Consider the following 16,940-nt stretch of genomic DNA (forward strand, 5'->3'; position numbering starts at 1 on the left):
AAGATGTATTTTCCACCCAGGACCCACTGCTTCCACAAGATAAAGATGTCTTTTCCTCCCAGCGTCCACTGCTTCCACAAGGTAACGATGTCTTTTCCACCAAGCGTCCACTGCTTCCACAAGGTAAAGATGTCTTTCCCACCCAGCACCCACTGCTTCCACAAGGTAAAGATGTCTTTTCCACCAAGCGCCCACTGCTTCCACAAGGTAAAGATGTCTTTTCCACCAAGCGCCCACTGCTTCCACAAGGTAAAGATGTCTTTCCCACCCAGCACCCACTGCTTCCACAAGGTAAAGATGTCTTTTCCACCAAGCGTCCACTGCTTCCACAAGGTAACAATGTCTTTTCCACCCAGCACCCACTGCTTCCACAAGGTAAAGGTGTCTTTTCCAACCAGGCCCCACTGCTTCCACAAGGTAGAGGTCGGTTCCACTCACGGCTCACTGCTTCCACAAGGTAAAGATGTATTTTCCACCCAGCGTCCACTGCTTCCACAAGGTAACGATGTCTTTTCCTCCCAGCGTCCACTGCTTCCACAAGGTAACGATGTCTTTTCCTCCCAGCGTCCACTGCTTCCACAAGGTAAAGATGTCTTTTCCACCAAGCGTCCACTGCTTCCACAAGGTAAAGATGTATTTTCCACCCAGGACCCACTGCTTCCACAAGATAAAGATGTCTTTTCCTCCCAGCGTCCACTGCTTCCACAAGGTAACGATGTCTTTTCCACCAAGCGTCCACTGCTTCCACAAGGTAAAGATGTCTTTCCCACCCAGCACCCACTGCTTCCACAAGGTAAAGATGTCTTTTCCACCAAGCGCCCACTGCTTCCACAAGGTAAAGAAGTCTTTTCCACCAAGCGCCCACTGCTTCCACAAGGTAAAGATGTCTTTCCCACCCAGCACCCACTGCTTCCACAAGGTAAAGATGTCTTTTCCACCAAGCGTCCGCTGCTTCCACAAGGTAACGATGTCTTTTCCACCAAGCGCCCACTGCTTCCACAAGGTAAAGATGTCTTTCCCACCCAGCACCCACTGCTTCCACAAGGTAAAGATGTCTTTTCCACCATCTTTCCCACCCAGCGTCCACTGCTTCCACAAGGTAACGATGTCTTTTCCACCAAGCGTCCACTGCTTCCACAAGGTAAAGATGTCTTTCCCACCCAGCACCCACTGCTTCCACAAGGTAAAGATGTATTTTCCTCCCAGCGTCCACTGCTTCCACAAGGTAAAGATGTCTTTCCCACCCAGCACCCACTGCTTCCACAAGGTAAAGATGTATTTTCCACCCAGCACCCACTGCTTCCACAAGGTAAAGATGTATTTTCCACCCAGGACCCACTGCTTCCACAAGGTAAAGATGTATTTTCCTCCCAGCGTCCACTGCTTCCACAAGGTAACGATGTCTTTTCCACCAAGCGTCCACTGCTTCCACAAGGTAAAGATGTATTTTCCTCCCAGCGTCCACTGCTTCCACAAGGTAACGATGTCTTTTCCACCAAGCGTCCACTGCTTCCACAAGGTAAAGATGTATTTTCCACCCAGGACCCACTGCTTCCACGAGGTAAAGATGTATTTTCCTCCCAGCGTCCACTGCTTCCACAAGGTAACGATGTCTTTTCCACCAAGCGTCCACTGCTTCCACAAGGTAAAGATGTATTTTCCACCCAGCACCCACTGCTTCCACAAGGTAAAGATGTCTTTTCCACCCAGCACCCACTGCTTCCACAAGGTAAAGATGTCTTTTCCACCCAGGACCCACTGCTTCCACAAGATAAAGATGTCTTTTCCTCCCAGCGTCCACTGCTACCACAAGGTAATGATGTCTTTTCCACCAAGCGTCCACTGCTTCCACAAGGTAAAGATGTCTTTTCCACCAAGCGTCCACTGATTCCACAGGGTAAAGATGTCTTTCCCACCCAGCACCCACTGCTTCCACAAGGTAAAGATGTATTTTCCACCCAGGACCCACTGCTTCCACAAGGTAAAGATGTATTTTCCTCCCAGCGTCCACTGCTTCCACAAGGTAACGATGTCTTTTCCACCAAGCGTCCACTGCTTCCACAAGGTAAAGATGTCTTTTCCACCAAGCGTCCACTGCTTCCACAAGGTAAAGATGTCTTTTCCACCAAGCGTCCACTGCTTCCACAAGGTAAAGATGTCTTTTCCACCATCTTTCCCACCCAGCACCCACTGCTTCCACAAGGTAAAGATGTATTTTCCACCCAGCACCCACTGCTTCCACAAGGTAAAGATGTATTTTCCTCCCAGCGTCCACTGCTTCCACAAGGTAAAGATGTTTTTCCCACCCAGCACCCACTGCTTCCACAAGGTAAAGATGTCTTTCCCACCCAGCACCCACTGCTTCCACAAGGTAAAGATGTATTTTCCACCCAGGACCCACTGCTTCCACAAGGTAACGATGTATTTTCCTCCCAGGACCCACTGCTTCCACAAGGTAAAGATGTATTTTCCACCCAGGACCCACTGCTTCCACAAGGTAACGATGTCTTTTCCACCAAGCGTCCACTGCTTCCACAAGGTAAAGATGTCTTTTCCACCAAGCGTCCACTGCTTCCACAAGGTAAAGATGTCTTTTCCACCAAGCGTCCACTGCTTCCACAAGGTAAAGATGTCTTTTCCACCATCTTTCCCACCCAGCACCCACTGCTTCCACAAGGTAAAGATGTATTTTCCACCCAGGACCCACTGCTTCCACAAGGTAAAGATGTATTTTCCACCCAGCACCCACTGCTTCCACAAGATAAAGATGTATTTTCCACCCAGGACCCACTGCTTCCACAAGATAAAGATGTCTTTTCCTCCCAGCGTCCACTGCTTCCACAAGGTAAACATTTCTTTTGCTCCCAGGGCCTACTATTTCCACAATTTCCACAATTTACAGGTGTCTTTTCTATCCAGGACTCACAACTTCCTCATTGTAGAGGTCTTTTCTACTCACTGTCCACTGCTTCCGCAAGGTACAGATGTCTTTTCCACCCAGCGCCCACTATTTCCATAAGGTAAACATGCATTTTCCTCCCAGGACCCACTACCTACACATGGTAGAGGTAGTTTCCACTCACTGTCCACTGCTTCCAAAGGATAAAGAGGTATTTTCCACCCATTGCCCACTGCTTCCACAAGGTACAGATGTCTTTTCCACCCATTGCCCACTATTTCCATTAGGTACAGATGTCTTTTCCACCCATTGCCCACTATTTCCATTAGGTAGAGGAATTTTCCAGCCAGGGCCCTCTGCTTCCTCAAGGTACAGATGTCTTTTCCTCCCAGTGACCCCTATTTCCACATGGTAAAGATGTATTTTCCTTCCAGGCCCCACTACTTCCTCATGGTAGAGATCTTTTCCACTCACTGTCCACTGCTAACGCAAAGTAATGTTGTCTTTTCCACCCAGCGCCCTCTGCTTCCAACGGGTAAAGAGGTATTTCCCAGCCATTGCCCACTGTCATGTCGGCTGCGGATGATGCAACCTTTGCCCCAAGCGAGACGCGTTTTGTTGTCTATTGACCTCTGCTTGATTTTGTTTTTTTGCCATCCCTACATGCCTAAAAAGAAAGTGACTTCACCTATCCACGGTGTGGCACCAGTGAGAAACCATGTTGCCCAGGTGCAAAAGGAAATATGGAGATGTGTTAACATGTGCGTTCACTTCTAAAGTGTGCAAGCAGCCAAGCCCTCGCTCACCTGCCCTCCCCCAGCCATTGGTACTCTGCAGCGGCTGGGCCCGAGGTGTTAAGCACTCTGTGGGAGGTTGCCCTCTCCATCAAAATAGCCGCCAGACCCTAAAATGTAAAGATACAGCGCACAAATTAAAACATGAGGGGCATCCCAAAATATAGCACACATTTCAATAAAGATGTTACAATAAAGAGGCACCTTTGGGATCCTTATTATTGTTCCCAAAAGCTAAACGCGATGCTGATTATCAAGCAGTTCCGAACCTGCGCCATTGGATACCTGAAGGAATTATTTCCCGCCATTCACCGGGCGTCTCAATACTGTTGGTGTACTCCGGGGAGCGAACCTAGGAGCCCAATATCGACACTTAGTTGGGTGTCGTTGCCACAGAGGGTCTATGCCCGTGCCTGTTTGGGGCCTCTCTTTATTTCTGCACACACGTGGGTCGTCACCTGACATGGGCGACGGCCCACGTCACAGCGAATACATGGAGAGACTACCTTCACCAAGCAAGTCATTGCACAGAGCCCTCTGGGTGAACCAAGCTACGACAGCAAATGCTGCTCTAAGTGTACATAAACATACATACAGCATCGCAAGCTGGAAATAGTATATGTATTCTGTGTCTTTATTACATATTGCATTTCAATTACTTGAAGGTGTCAAAACAAAAGCACCAAAATACATTTTAAATGGCCAATTCCAAAAGACACTGGGGAGAGTCAAAGTACGCTCTGCTGGGCATATTCCCTACCACCTCACCCTCAATGTTGTAAATGTGAAGCCTGGAGAAGCGTGGATAAGCATTAACACCCCCCAGCCCCTCCATAGGTCACAATACACTCAGCTATAAAGTGCCAATCACAGTGCACTGTACTACAGTATGTATGCATGTTTTACGGCTTTTCCAAGTGTGTGTTACTATTTACACTATTTCCTTTTTTTAAAGGAACCCAGGCAAAGCTAGTGTGGGCTTTTTTTTATGAGGGTCTACAACCTGCGACTATCCTGATGTTTTGGACTACAACTCCCACTATCCCTCGCAATTTACAATGCCGACTAGGGCTGATGGGAGTTGTAGTCCAAAACATCCTGAGAGCCAAGTGTTGTAGATTCCTGAATGTAACGATGTATGCGTTAAGCTTTATCACTTTAAAAATGGACAAAAATACCTTAAGGCCAGGCTATGCTGTAATGATTTCAGGTGTCAGGAGCACAGAGCGTGCCTGATTTTGACCATAATCCACCCTTCACGATCTTTCCAGGTTTTGAACACTTTGTACTGTAATGATTTGTGAAATAAAAAGTCCACGTTTCCCCTACCCCCACTCCCACACACCGTAGAGCACCCGACCCACCGAGTCTCTTTGAAGCTTCACTACGTCTTCCTCTGCAAGGAGGGTTTCTTGAATGGATGCTCCATTGGGCCTTTACACTGGAAGCAGTTTAGTATTTTCTTTCTTTTAAAATATATGTTAAGGCCATTGACGTTCATAGAAATACCGTTAAGTGAGGCCATAAAAAGGAATAATTAACATCAATGCTTACTACTGTGCATGAGGGGAGCAGAAGAGCAGGGTCCATCACTTTGGTTGCCTTCCATGAGTACCATATGAGCAATTGATGAGATAGAACAGCACAGCAATTAAGCAGGGCCACATTGCTACCACATAATAAGAAAAAACCTTTAGATGATAAGAAGAAGCTATGTCTTTAGCTCTTGCACTATCTGAAATGTCGTCAGGCCGAGTACGATAGTTAATTTCACATCCTTACTGTTCATGGCCTGTAAGAATGTCGTTGTATTTTCCCTTGTTCCTTTCCTTGCCTTGAAGCCCTTTGAAACACATTGTGTATAGGCGCTATATAAATAAACTATCATATCATAACTGTGCACCCCGAAGCACAACCTAAGTGATACACACAAAAGGCCCATTTGTTGTGGTCTTTGACAACAGCCAACTGTTCTATAATCGGTTGGGCACTGTTAGGCAGAATCATATACAGTACCCTTTGGGAACACCACACACAATTAAGACTACAAGTGTAAGTACAATTTCACCTTTGGTACAAGCCTGTACTACACAGTAAAGTGGTAACGATGGCTGAGCAGCCAGACTTATCTCAAGAGTAAAGTGAGCAGTACAAGAAGTTACACAAAGGGCAGCAATTACTATGGTTCAAACAAACACTGATTCAAGGTTTCTGAGTAAAAGAATATACATTTATTTACACCATCACTTATAAAACAGTTCACTATTATAAAGCAGCAGAAAATCACAGTCTTAATATACTACAATAACACCCAATCAATTCTGGACAAAATGAAGTGTGAGCAAAATAGCACTCCAGCAATTTAAAAGGGAGAAAAGACAAGGTTATTCAAAATCAACAACACCAACAAGTTATAGGGAGGGCAATTTAGAAAAGGCTACTACAACTAGGATTCAAGTCAATAGGCCTGGGCAGTGGTCGAAGTGGGCGGGAGTGGTCGGGAGCGGTGCTCCCCTACTTCTTTTAATTACGTTTTACCGTTCCTATACTTTTATTTTAAAAAGAAACCGTTCCGGAACAGTTTCTTTTTAAAATAAAAGTGTAGGAAGAAGTTGAAACTTGCACTTTCAGTGCACTGCACCAGACGATTCCTTTAAGAGCAGGCACATGTGTTTTGGGTTTTTTATTGTGCATGGGAGGGGGCGCGGCTATGGGGTCTGTGGGGAGTGGTGCAGGCCAGTAGGGAACATAGTTCCACTACTTATTTTCGTACACTTCGACCACTGGGCCTGGGCCAATGTTAATAGTTCAGAGTCTGTGCAGAGGATCACACAGTTCAGAGTAGTTTGCGGTTAAGTCTTTGCCAAGAGTTCAAAATGAACTTGGTCAGAGGAAAAGTTATTTAAAGTAGAAGAGAAGGACAAGCCTTCAGAGAGGTGAAAGATTTCAAGCACTTTCACCGCGGTCGGTCGGAAAGAACGACCGGATTTGCACAGTACCTTAAAAGAAGAAGAATGCTGTAGCTGAGGCAGTTGTTCCTGGCAGTTCCTGCAGGCTCGCGGTTCCTGAAGCTTCAGTCGTGGGGATAAGAAGGAGGATGGCTGGAGGGTCCTGCACTGCGGAGCAAAACGTTGAATAAAAGGTGCGCTCCTTAAAACCCAAACTGGTTCTGTTCCCACTGGCTATCTGATCTACTGCAGCGATGCACAGCAAATTCGACCAGGGGGAGGACTGGTGTCTGGCTTTTGGCGAGCTGGTTGTTCCCACCAAGCTCAAGGGGAGAAGATTCCTTGCAGATCTCCTCTGTCGTTGAAGTTTCAGGCAATTCAGACCTGCAGCAGGGCTTCACCAGGTGTCCAGTAGTTCCAGCAGTCGTCTTCCTTCAGCTCCTCATTGGTTCTCTCATTCCAGTGGCAACTTTGCCTTCCAGTCCCAGAGACTGGCTTTTTATGCACCAAATCCCCCATTCACACAGCCTGGCTGTCAATCAAACAACAGGGTGGCTGTCCTAGCAGGACAGCCACCTAGCCAGTCAAACATGAGTGCGACTTGGGTCTCAAAGGAGACCCTGTGCAGGGGGCCTCAAACCCCTCCCTCACATCCTGCCCACTCAGGTGCCTAAGGAGGGCTTCTGTGCAGAAGCCTGCCAAAGGACTGCGAACAAAGGAACCAAACCTGGTTTGGTGCGCAGAGTAAAACACTTTACTAAAAGATGTGGCAAAAGAACTCAACCAGAACCAAGTTAGAATAAACATGGATTACCGGGTTTCGTTCAAGGCTACCACCATAGCCTCTAACGGTACCAAGGCTATTTTCATAGTCCGCGGTAGAATAAAAATGGTAGATACCACTGCCACCAGCCAAATCTTAGAGAAAGGGGAACAAAATAATGTTCCATGAGAATCAGACAAAAGGGGATAACTATTAACCCCTCCAGTACTCTATTGGAAGGTAGGGTGTACTGGGTTTATACATTTAAAAAGACTAGTAAAGTCAATGGTAACTTTACATGTTCTGGGAGACAGTAGTCAGTCCCAGAAAATGGAGTTTAAAGTGGGAAGTCTGAAAAGACAACTGTCTGTCTGAGTGACAGACAGTAAAAAGATGATGCCTATGGAGTGGATGAGACTCCATAGTTCATGAGCATAGAAATGTACAACACACAGCAAAACACATGTAAGAGTGGGAAAAAAGTCTCACACTCTTACCAGGTAAAATAATGAAACTCTAGAAATCCAGCAAAGCTCCTGAGGGACTCAAAAGGTAAGGGAAATTAGCCATTCTGGAGAATTCTCCCTAACAGGCACTGCCTATGCTTTTGCCCATCACCTGCACTGGGTGAGCAGGGGGGAGCTGGTGGAGCTTGCATGGCAGGTTGAGCTTGCATGGCAGGTGGAGCTTGCATGGAAGGTGGAGCTTGCATGGAAGGTTGAGTTTGCATGGCAGGTGGAGCTTGCATGGCAGGTGGAGCTTGCATGGAAGGTTGAGTTTGCATGGCAGGTGGAGCTTGTATGGCAGGTGGAGGTTGCATGGCAGGTGGAGCTTGTATGGAAGGTTGAGTTTGCATGGAAGGTTGAGTTTGCATGGCAGATGGAGCTTGCATGGCAGGTGGAGGTTGCATGGCAGGTGGAGGTTGCATGGCAGGTGGAGTTTGCATGGAAGGTTGAGTTTGCATGTCAGGTGGAGCTTGCATGGCAGGTGGAGCTTGACCGGAACAAGGTGTTTGAATGAGGTGGTGTGAGTTCTTTCAGAAGAGTATTGTAGATTGTTTCTGCGACACAATAATACAGTGTAACCCAAACATTCAATATGTATTGTAAAAACAGGAGAGGTTAAAAATAAAGAAATAATAAGCAAGTAACACTGCAGACATTTTCCACTGCTAATTTGCGGTGCTTATTTCCCCTGCCCTAAAAATGACAGTTCTTAAAAACACATGGGGAAAAAATCAAAACCATAATAATCGATAAACACTAAATAAATTGTGCAGGTGTAAAATGTACGATTTACAGAACACGTTAAAAAGTAACAACTGTGAAGTGGATGGAATCCTTGCCCCAGTTGGCCTAGGGGTCACCCAATTGATGAAGCCAAGACCAGGTTTGAAGCCTTGTCCCCAGGCTATCACAGGTGCACTGGGTAGGGTTTCAACCCAGCACCACCTGCGGCCATCTGAAAGCTATGTGCGTGGTGAGGACCAGCGCATGGAGGTGCTGGCGCTTTCACCCCTGCTGAATAACAAGGAGCCACCAAGGTGTCAGGCACAGACTGGCCGATAGGGCAACAGGGAAATGCCTGAACCAAAAATGCAAAATGCTAGTGTGGGCCAGTTTGTTTGGTAAAAGTGGGCCACTTTTTTCACCAATGTGGGCCAGTTTGCTAAGTTACTTCACCATGCGGCTAGTAGTTTTGACCAGTGTTACTGAATCAATATTTTTTTAAATGCACAATTTGCGTCCCATTTTATCAAAAAGAACCCCTTTGGGTAGTACTCAAACTGTCCCAAAAGGAATGAACTTCCGTTTGCAACGGTAGGCCGCTTTTTCATTGGTGCCCGAGCCATCGTAATGCCCCAGTCCGACCCTGCAAGTTTCGGAATGATAAAAAGTATCTCAAAAGGCTGTGTGTAGCCGGCGCCGAAGATACATTGAGGCCAAACCATTTCCGAGATCTGTGGACAATATGGGCGACTCAGCAGATACAACAAATCTACCTGTAGAGATGTCACTCTCAGCTACTGTAAGAGCCATATACAAGCAGTACCAGAGAGGCCGCAGGCAGGCAGTCACACACACAATCAGTCACAGGAGGCAATGACAAAGACATTAGCAGTCAAAGTGGCCCCATGCAGGCAGTCACACACACAATCATTCACAGGCAGGAGGCAATGACAAAGACATTAGCAGTCAAAGTGGCCCCATGCAGGCAGTCACACACACAATCAGTCACAGGAAACAATAACACAGAAATTAGCAGTCAGAGTGGCCCCATGCAGGCAGTCACTAATAAGCCGGAAATAGACAGCGCTGCCACACACACACACAACACACACAGGCAGTCAGAAAGAGGCACTTGCAGGAAGTCATAGGTAAGTCATAGGCTGACCGACACCGAAAGTGTATACAGCGGCATTGATAGTGAGGTGCAACACAAGCAGCCACAGAGAGGCCATGTGCAAGAGGCAATAGAGATGTCACCTGCGGACGGTCCAGTACCAATTTCTGCCCCTCCTTTCAGGTGTGTCCCCCGTCCCCACATCAGCTTGGCACTGCTACTATGTACTTGCGCTCTTATTTGCCCATCCACTCACAGGTGTGACATGATGTCTAGAAACCTACATCCGTTCAGTTACCAACTCTCTCCCCTTCAGATGTGACTTGGCATGTCTCAGAGTAAAGTCCCCCTCCCATTACTTTAGCACCAGCCAAAGACCATCTGTCTCAAGCATAGAATACATTCTCCATTCCAGAGCACTCAGCTTCCCATGCTCATGTCCTGGACTCATAGGCCCTCCCAACCTCAGGTTTACCATATAGCCTGCCTGCAGATCCCTATCGTGACATACATTCCAAGTCACCCACTCCAAAAAATGAGTTAGTAACAGTAGACCTAGGTCTAACCCAGCAGTCTCTGCCCATCATGGCACACATTTTAGAATACCCATCTTGAATCATGCTGCACTGAACCAACAGACCTCGTCCTGACCCAGATGCCAACTCTGTCATGGCCGCCTTTCTCCCCGCGTTGCATTCTCTTGTATTGACTGTCCCTTGTCTGGCTCTCTTGCAGGTATGACATGCAATCGCTCAACCTGGATTTCCTTGAGCTTCTCATTCGCTTCATCCCTACTGAGTACGAGCAAATTACTATCGGCAAGTACCTGAAGGAGCAGAAGCCGCTGGAGGACCTCTCCGAGGAAGACCGCTTCATGATCCAGTTCAGCAAAATCCCGCGTCTCTCCGAGCGCCTAAACGTCATGACCTTCTTGGGGAACTTCAGCGACACCGCCCAGCTGCTCACGCCGGTATGAGGTCCAATGCACGTTCATTCCCACTTGTTTAAAGAAGAGGTGGTGCACAGTAGTGTTGTTGGGGTAATGGTAGAACATGGATCTCAGAGGGCCTGTGTGGACACAAGCATTGATACTGATCTCTTTACAAATAAGCAATTGTGCGCCCCGCGCAGATGAGGGTATTCGTGAGGATTATGGATAGGATTGAAGGTGTACTGCGGTGCACACTCTGGTCTGCTGAGGGCCACTGCTTGTTAATTGTGCCCACTGTCACAAAGATGGAGAAACAGAACAGCCCAAAACCACAATTTGGAGTTCACGTACATGTATTATTAACACACATAAGGAAATTGCCCACCCCCAGAAAAAACACAATAGAAAGCCCTCTAGGCGACAGGGTTCATAGCCTCCTCCCTCTGAGTTCACTCAAGGCAAGGAAACCTAAACTGAGGACTGCTGTGCCATGATTTCCACTAAAGCAAAAGGCCCTGAGTAAAAGAATGCGTTCTCTTTTGGAAGCATAAAGTCTCTCTCTCTGGGGTTCCTTCCTGGGAAGTGTCACTGAAGTGTCTCTCTTGATACTGCGCAATGGCTCTCACTCCCAGGTCACATCCTGAGAAGTGTCTCTCTTGATACTTCGCAATGGCTCTCACTCCCAGGTCACTTCCTGGGGAGTGTCTCTCTTGATACTGCGCAACGGCTCTCACTCCCAGATCACATCCTGAGAAGTGTCTCTCTTGATACTGCGCAACGGCTCTCACTCCCAGATCACATCCTGAGAAGTGTCTCTCTTGATACTGCACAACGGCTCCCGCTCCCAGGTCACCTCCTGGGAAGTGTCTCTCTTGATACTGCGCAAGGGCTCTCACTCCCAGATCACATCCTGAGAAGTGTCTCTCTTGATACTGCACAACGGCTCTCACTCCCAGGTCACTTCCTGGGAAGTGTCTCTCTTGATACTGCGCAACAGCTCACACTCCCAGGTCACTTCCTGGGAAGTGTCCCTTTTGATACTGTGCAACAGCTCTCACTCCCAGGTCACTTCCTGGGAAATGTCTCACTTGATACTGCGCAACAGTCTCTCTTGATACCGCGCAATGGCTCGAACTCCCAGGTAACTTCCTGGGAAGTGTCTCTCTTGATACCCCGCAACAGCTCTCACTCCCAGGTCACTTCCTGGGAAGTGTCTCTCTTGATACCGCTCAATGGCTCTCACTCCCAGGTCACTTTCTAGGAAGTGTCTCTCTTGATACCGCGCAACGGCTCGAACTCCCAGGTCACTTCCTGGGAAGCGTCTCTCTCGATACCACACAACGACTCTCACTCCTAGGTTACTTCCTGGGAAGTGTCTCTCTTGATACTGCGCAAAGGCTCTCGCTCCCAGGTCACCTCCTGGGAAGTGTCTTTCTAAATACTGTGCAAAGGCTCCCACTCACAGGTCACTTTCTGGGAAGTGTCATAAAGGCTCTAACTCCCAGATCACTTCCTTGGAAGTGTCTCTCTGGATACCACGCAAAGGCTCTCACTCCCCGGTCACTTGCTGGGAAGTGGCTCTCACTCCCAGGTCACTTCATGGGAAGTGTCTCTCTTGATACTGCGCAAAGACTCTCACTCCCAGGGCACTTCCTGGGAAGTGTCTCCCTTGATGCTGCGCAACGGCTCGCACTCCCAGGGCACTTCCTGGGAAGTGTCTCTCTCGATGCTGCGCAACTGCTCTCACTCCCAGGTCATTTCCTGGGGAGTGTCTCTCTTGATACTGCGCAAAGGCACTCACTCCCAGGGCACTTCCTGGGAAGTGTCTCCCTTGATGCTGTTCAACGGCTCTCACTCCCAGGTCACTTCCTGGGAAGTGTCTCTCTTGATACTGCGCAAAGGCACTCACTCCCAGGTCACTTTGTGGGAAGTGTCTCTCTTGATACTGCGCAAAGGCACTCACTCCCAGGTCACTTTGTGGGAAGTGTCCCTCTTGATACTGCGCAATGGCTCTCACTCCCAGATCACTTCCTGGGAAGTGTCTCTCTGGATGGAACACAAAATGCCTCTGTTGTCTTCCAGGGAATGTCTCAGTCACCAGAGTCTGGGGGTTTAAGTGGCCCCACACGTCTTTATTGGTTTCTTTTGGTGCTTCTTCTTGTCCAGGTTTCTCTGGATCTCTCTTAAGTGTCATGTCCTCTGGGCACTTGCCCGCTAGGCCTAGGAGGCAGCAAGGGTTGAGGGCCACCAGGCCAAGCCCTAGAGTTTCCACAAAGCTATGGGCCACTTAAGCTGATCAGAAGGCTGGGGTGCAGTATTTTAACATTTCTCCCTATGTGGGGACCTGGCTCTTTTCCCCAATACCCCACTTTCCTCTGCCTCCTTGGACGAACTTGTTCCTAAGAAAGGCTTTACTATTGCTTTTCTTCTCCTTCTCTTGCCTCTCTGTGCTCACCTAGAATCCCTGATTCCTCCACAACACCTCACCGCATTGTCTTACCCCCCCCCCCACTATACCTAACTGGCATTTAGCATACTTGGTGTTCCCCTCTTTTTTTCCTGATACCCCTTTGGCTGCCTCTTATCTCAAACTCCCTCTTTGTTGATATCTTTGTTTCCTCCTTCCTCCTCTTGTTCCCCCCTTTTAATCACCACCTCCAGGATCAATACCTCCTCCTCTCCATCCTCCTTTCTGCAGCCATCTCTGCCCTCCCCCTTCACATCCTCCACTCACCAGCGTTTCGTCCACCAGGCTCCTCTTTTCTTCTCTAGCTCTTCCAGCTTCTAGCAATCTCCTACACCACACATCCACTCTCTCTGTACTTCCACACAACCTTGGCAATTCTGTGTCCTTACATAAAGGCTTGATACCACATCTAAAGACTGCCATTGTTCAACTATTTCCAGGTGCATGCATTTTTTGTCTTACTGTTGAATTGGCCAGTGTTGTCCTTTGGGAATCTTTTCTGCTGCCCCAGAGGCCCTGGCCCACCTTCTTCTGCTCCCTTGACCACGCCTTTATGAAGGCTTGTCACTATTCTGTATCTCCGTGCGCGTGCGTGCGCGCGCGCGTGCGTGCGTGCGTGCGTGCGTGTGTGTGTCAGGAATAGACAGTATAGGGCCTGAGCGGGCAAGGCCCATTCAAAATCTGTAATTGCCCAATCAGCAGCGCTCTGTGGGCATTTGCATATATGAATGTCAATGTGGTGGACCCAACTACATTAGCTTTAGGCCCCACTTGTTATACAATCCGGGCTACGGCTCTGGTGTGTGAGGGAAGGAACAGCCGAAGTGGAGCCTAGCGCTCTTCAACTTTTCTTTGCTCTGCCCACTAATAGCATCCAGTAAGTAAATAGCTCTCTTCTTGCAGAGGCTTGCATGTTTGTTCTGGTTGTCTCTCTCTCTTTGTTCTCAGGTTTCTCCGTAAACCACAGAGCTCCCAAAACTCTCCCCTGCTTCCTTGTAAGTCAACATCTCTTCTGTGCCCAGCACTGCTGTTACCTCAATGCTAATTCGTGGGGAACCTGCCCAAGGCAAGAAAGAACCTTTAGTATAAATCTATCCTTCCAGGATATCCCCTTAATGGGACGGTGTAATAGGTACACTCTAGGAGTCAAGCTCCTGCCATGTGTTTGGGGTGCCATTTGGTGAGCCAGGGGATCTTTGTCCATGTTGCCACTGGGCCCAGCATCCGTTAGCGGGTGGCGGCACCCAGCTCCCATAGTCACCCCATCCTTCATCACAGGAGCCAAGCAGGGGGCTTAGTCACAGCAGACATAGACAAGCTGCCAGTCATAGTGATGGTTCATTTAACTAGTACAGCATGCCATAGTATAGTTACATTCCCAATAAATGTACACACAGTACAGGGTAGACTTATTAGGGTATTGTTGAAGCACAAAACATGTTTTAGTAATTTCCCTTAACACGCGTTTTCCGAACATACCAAGGATGTACTGTCTTGAAACATGCAGTTTTCTGGCCAATTTGTGCAACTGCAAAAGGTGGCGCACTCATGGTCAAGCTGTAGAACAACAGCGATCATTAACAGATGCAGAGCAGGCTGGTTGTTTTTCATTGTGTTGTTGTTTTCTTTCTTTCACTGGTCAGAGCCCAAGCGCCATGAAGACAGCACATTAGTTTTCAATGTTAATGGACCCCCATTTGGTGGAATGGTTCAGAGGGTTACCGAGCATGCTCCCAAGATTTAAGTATCCTGGCTAGTAGATCATTCATCCTTCTAATGTTAATAATCTGAGTACCACAGCTTTCCCCACATCACACAGCCTGTTATCCACATCGCTTTGCAATTGCCAGACCACTTGCCTAAATGATACACATCAACAGGCTATTTCTTATTCCAGTGGTAGCAGGTGCACTTGATTTCACACAAGCATGGCCATCGTTGGAGGGCTGAACGCATGAGCCATTTCATGAAAACACAGGTCACAGAAGAATACCATCAGGACTTCAATCAACGCCCTGTGTCGCTTAGTTTCAACCTACACAAACGGATGGATATGTGTATTATGTATTGGCTACTGTTGTGTTTGGCTGGCTCTCCAGATGTTTTGGACTGTCGCTTTCATAATCCCGCACCACTGACTGTGCTTGTTGGGGCTGATGGGAGTTGTAGTCCAAAACAAGTGGAGAGCCAAAGGCTGTAGACCGTGTGGCCTAGTGTTTGCTCTTCTGTCTGAGGGACTTGGATGAAGTCCAGCAGGCCAGATGGTGAAGAATGTGTGCTATACTTCGAGCACATGATCACTCAAAGTACATTGCAAAATGGTGGCGGTGAATCCTCCACTTTACCTCCAAAAATGGGTAGAGATGCAGTATTACGACCAAAACTCCCCATCTAGTCCCATGGACTCCAAAAATGGGGATTTACGCTACCATACCACCACTCACAATCCTGTGGTAATGCCATGGGATCAGGTGGTGGTAACTGCAAACAGGTTTGGTGGAAAATGGCAGATTTACCACAAAACCTGTAATGAGGACCAAGTGTTGAAAATCAGTAAAATGGTGGTAAAAGTGTATGTCACTTTTATTTTATTTGTAACAAGACATAGGACCCTGAAAATGACCCCGTGTCTGTCACGCTTTCCTGCTCTGTCAAACAGCAAATGGTTTAACAACAGCTTGTATTTTCATGCTGGCGTAAAACCAGCCGGGCCTTATGGAATCTGCCAGACCTATACACCTGATAAAAATCAGGGGAATTCTCCTGGGAATCCATTGTAAATGCCTTCCGCAATCGTCAATTGCCAGAGGCTTTTACACTTTTACAGGCGCACAGTGGACAGGTAAGGTCTAAGGGTGATTTGTCCTGTGTTTTTTACACATTACTTTTCCACTACGTGATGGAAGCGTTAATAATTGCATGTAGTGGAGAGTTTCCAAATTAGTGCAAGCAAGCGTGATCCCCTACAGTGTAAGTACCAATGTTGTGATTGTTTGTAAAAAAAATCCCAAAAATATTTTATTTTACCACAAGCATTTAATAATGCCTAAACCTAGTCAAACGCAGCACTGAGTGCTGCAAAATGCATTTGTTAAAAAGTGATATCATACAGTCCTAATTACTCAAAACGAAATAATACTGAATACACAGTCCCTATTCAATACAGTTAAGTTTATTCCAGATAAACGGGTTACCGCAACCTTTTTGGAAAAAAAAATCAACAATTTCATTTTCAACAAAACTTTGATAATAAAGACTTCAGACCATTTAATGTTTGCACTCTTTACTTGCCCTGGGCCACTTTTGTTTCCATTTTGTTTAAAATTGATTAGTGGCAACAATAACACATGATTTGTTCCATCATTTACAAGATAGGAGTAGGCTTCCTGCAGGTAAAAAGCTTGTTGGAATAACAAAATGGCCGACGTTTTCTCCGTTCAGACGTATCCTGGGGCAAGTTGGTAAAATAAGTTTTGGGTTTCTACTGCAAGCCACATAGCTTGCATAACCAATCTCTCCTGGGGCTGTTGTCCCAGTTAAAAGATGAAATAGGATTTTGTTAGTCTGTTCCCATGAAAGCTCTATACTATTTTATGAAACATTTAGACGCCACACATCACAGCCTTAGTTGTATTACAGCACCTGACCTTGTCCGAGAAGCAGAGAGAGGCGTAGACAGAGTAGGGCCTGAGAGGGCAAGGCCCACCTAAAACATCTAAATGCCTACTCAGGAGCGCAGTGTGGGCATTTACAGATGTTAATGTCACTGCAGTGGGCCCAACTATGTTAGCTTCA

The 16,940-nt window shown here is 47.3% G+C and overlaps 1 protein-coding gene across 3 annotated transcripts in view; it reads left to right on the plus strand.

Moving 5' to 3' along the window:
- Positions 1-16,940, plus strand: part of FMNL1 (formin like 1) — a 593,200-nt gene that overhangs the window by 518,834 nt on the left and 57,426 nt on the right. For all 3 annotated transcript variants that reach the window (XM_069634229.1, XM_069634230.1, XM_069634228.1), the window contains exon 18: positions 10,483-10,717. In XM_069634229.1, coding sequence (XP_069490330.1) covers positions 10,483-10,717 — 235 coding nt within the window. The remainder of the gene's footprint in view (positions 1-10,482; positions 10,718-16,940) is intronic.

Source organism: Ambystoma mexicanum, chromosome 13, assembly GCF_040938575.1.
Source record: "Ambystoma mexicanum isolate Mex_15411 chromosome 13, UKY_AmexF1_1, whole genome shotgun sequence".
NCBI lineage: Eukaryota > Metazoa > Chordata > Amphibia > Caudata > Ambystomatidae > Ambystoma > Ambystoma mexicanum.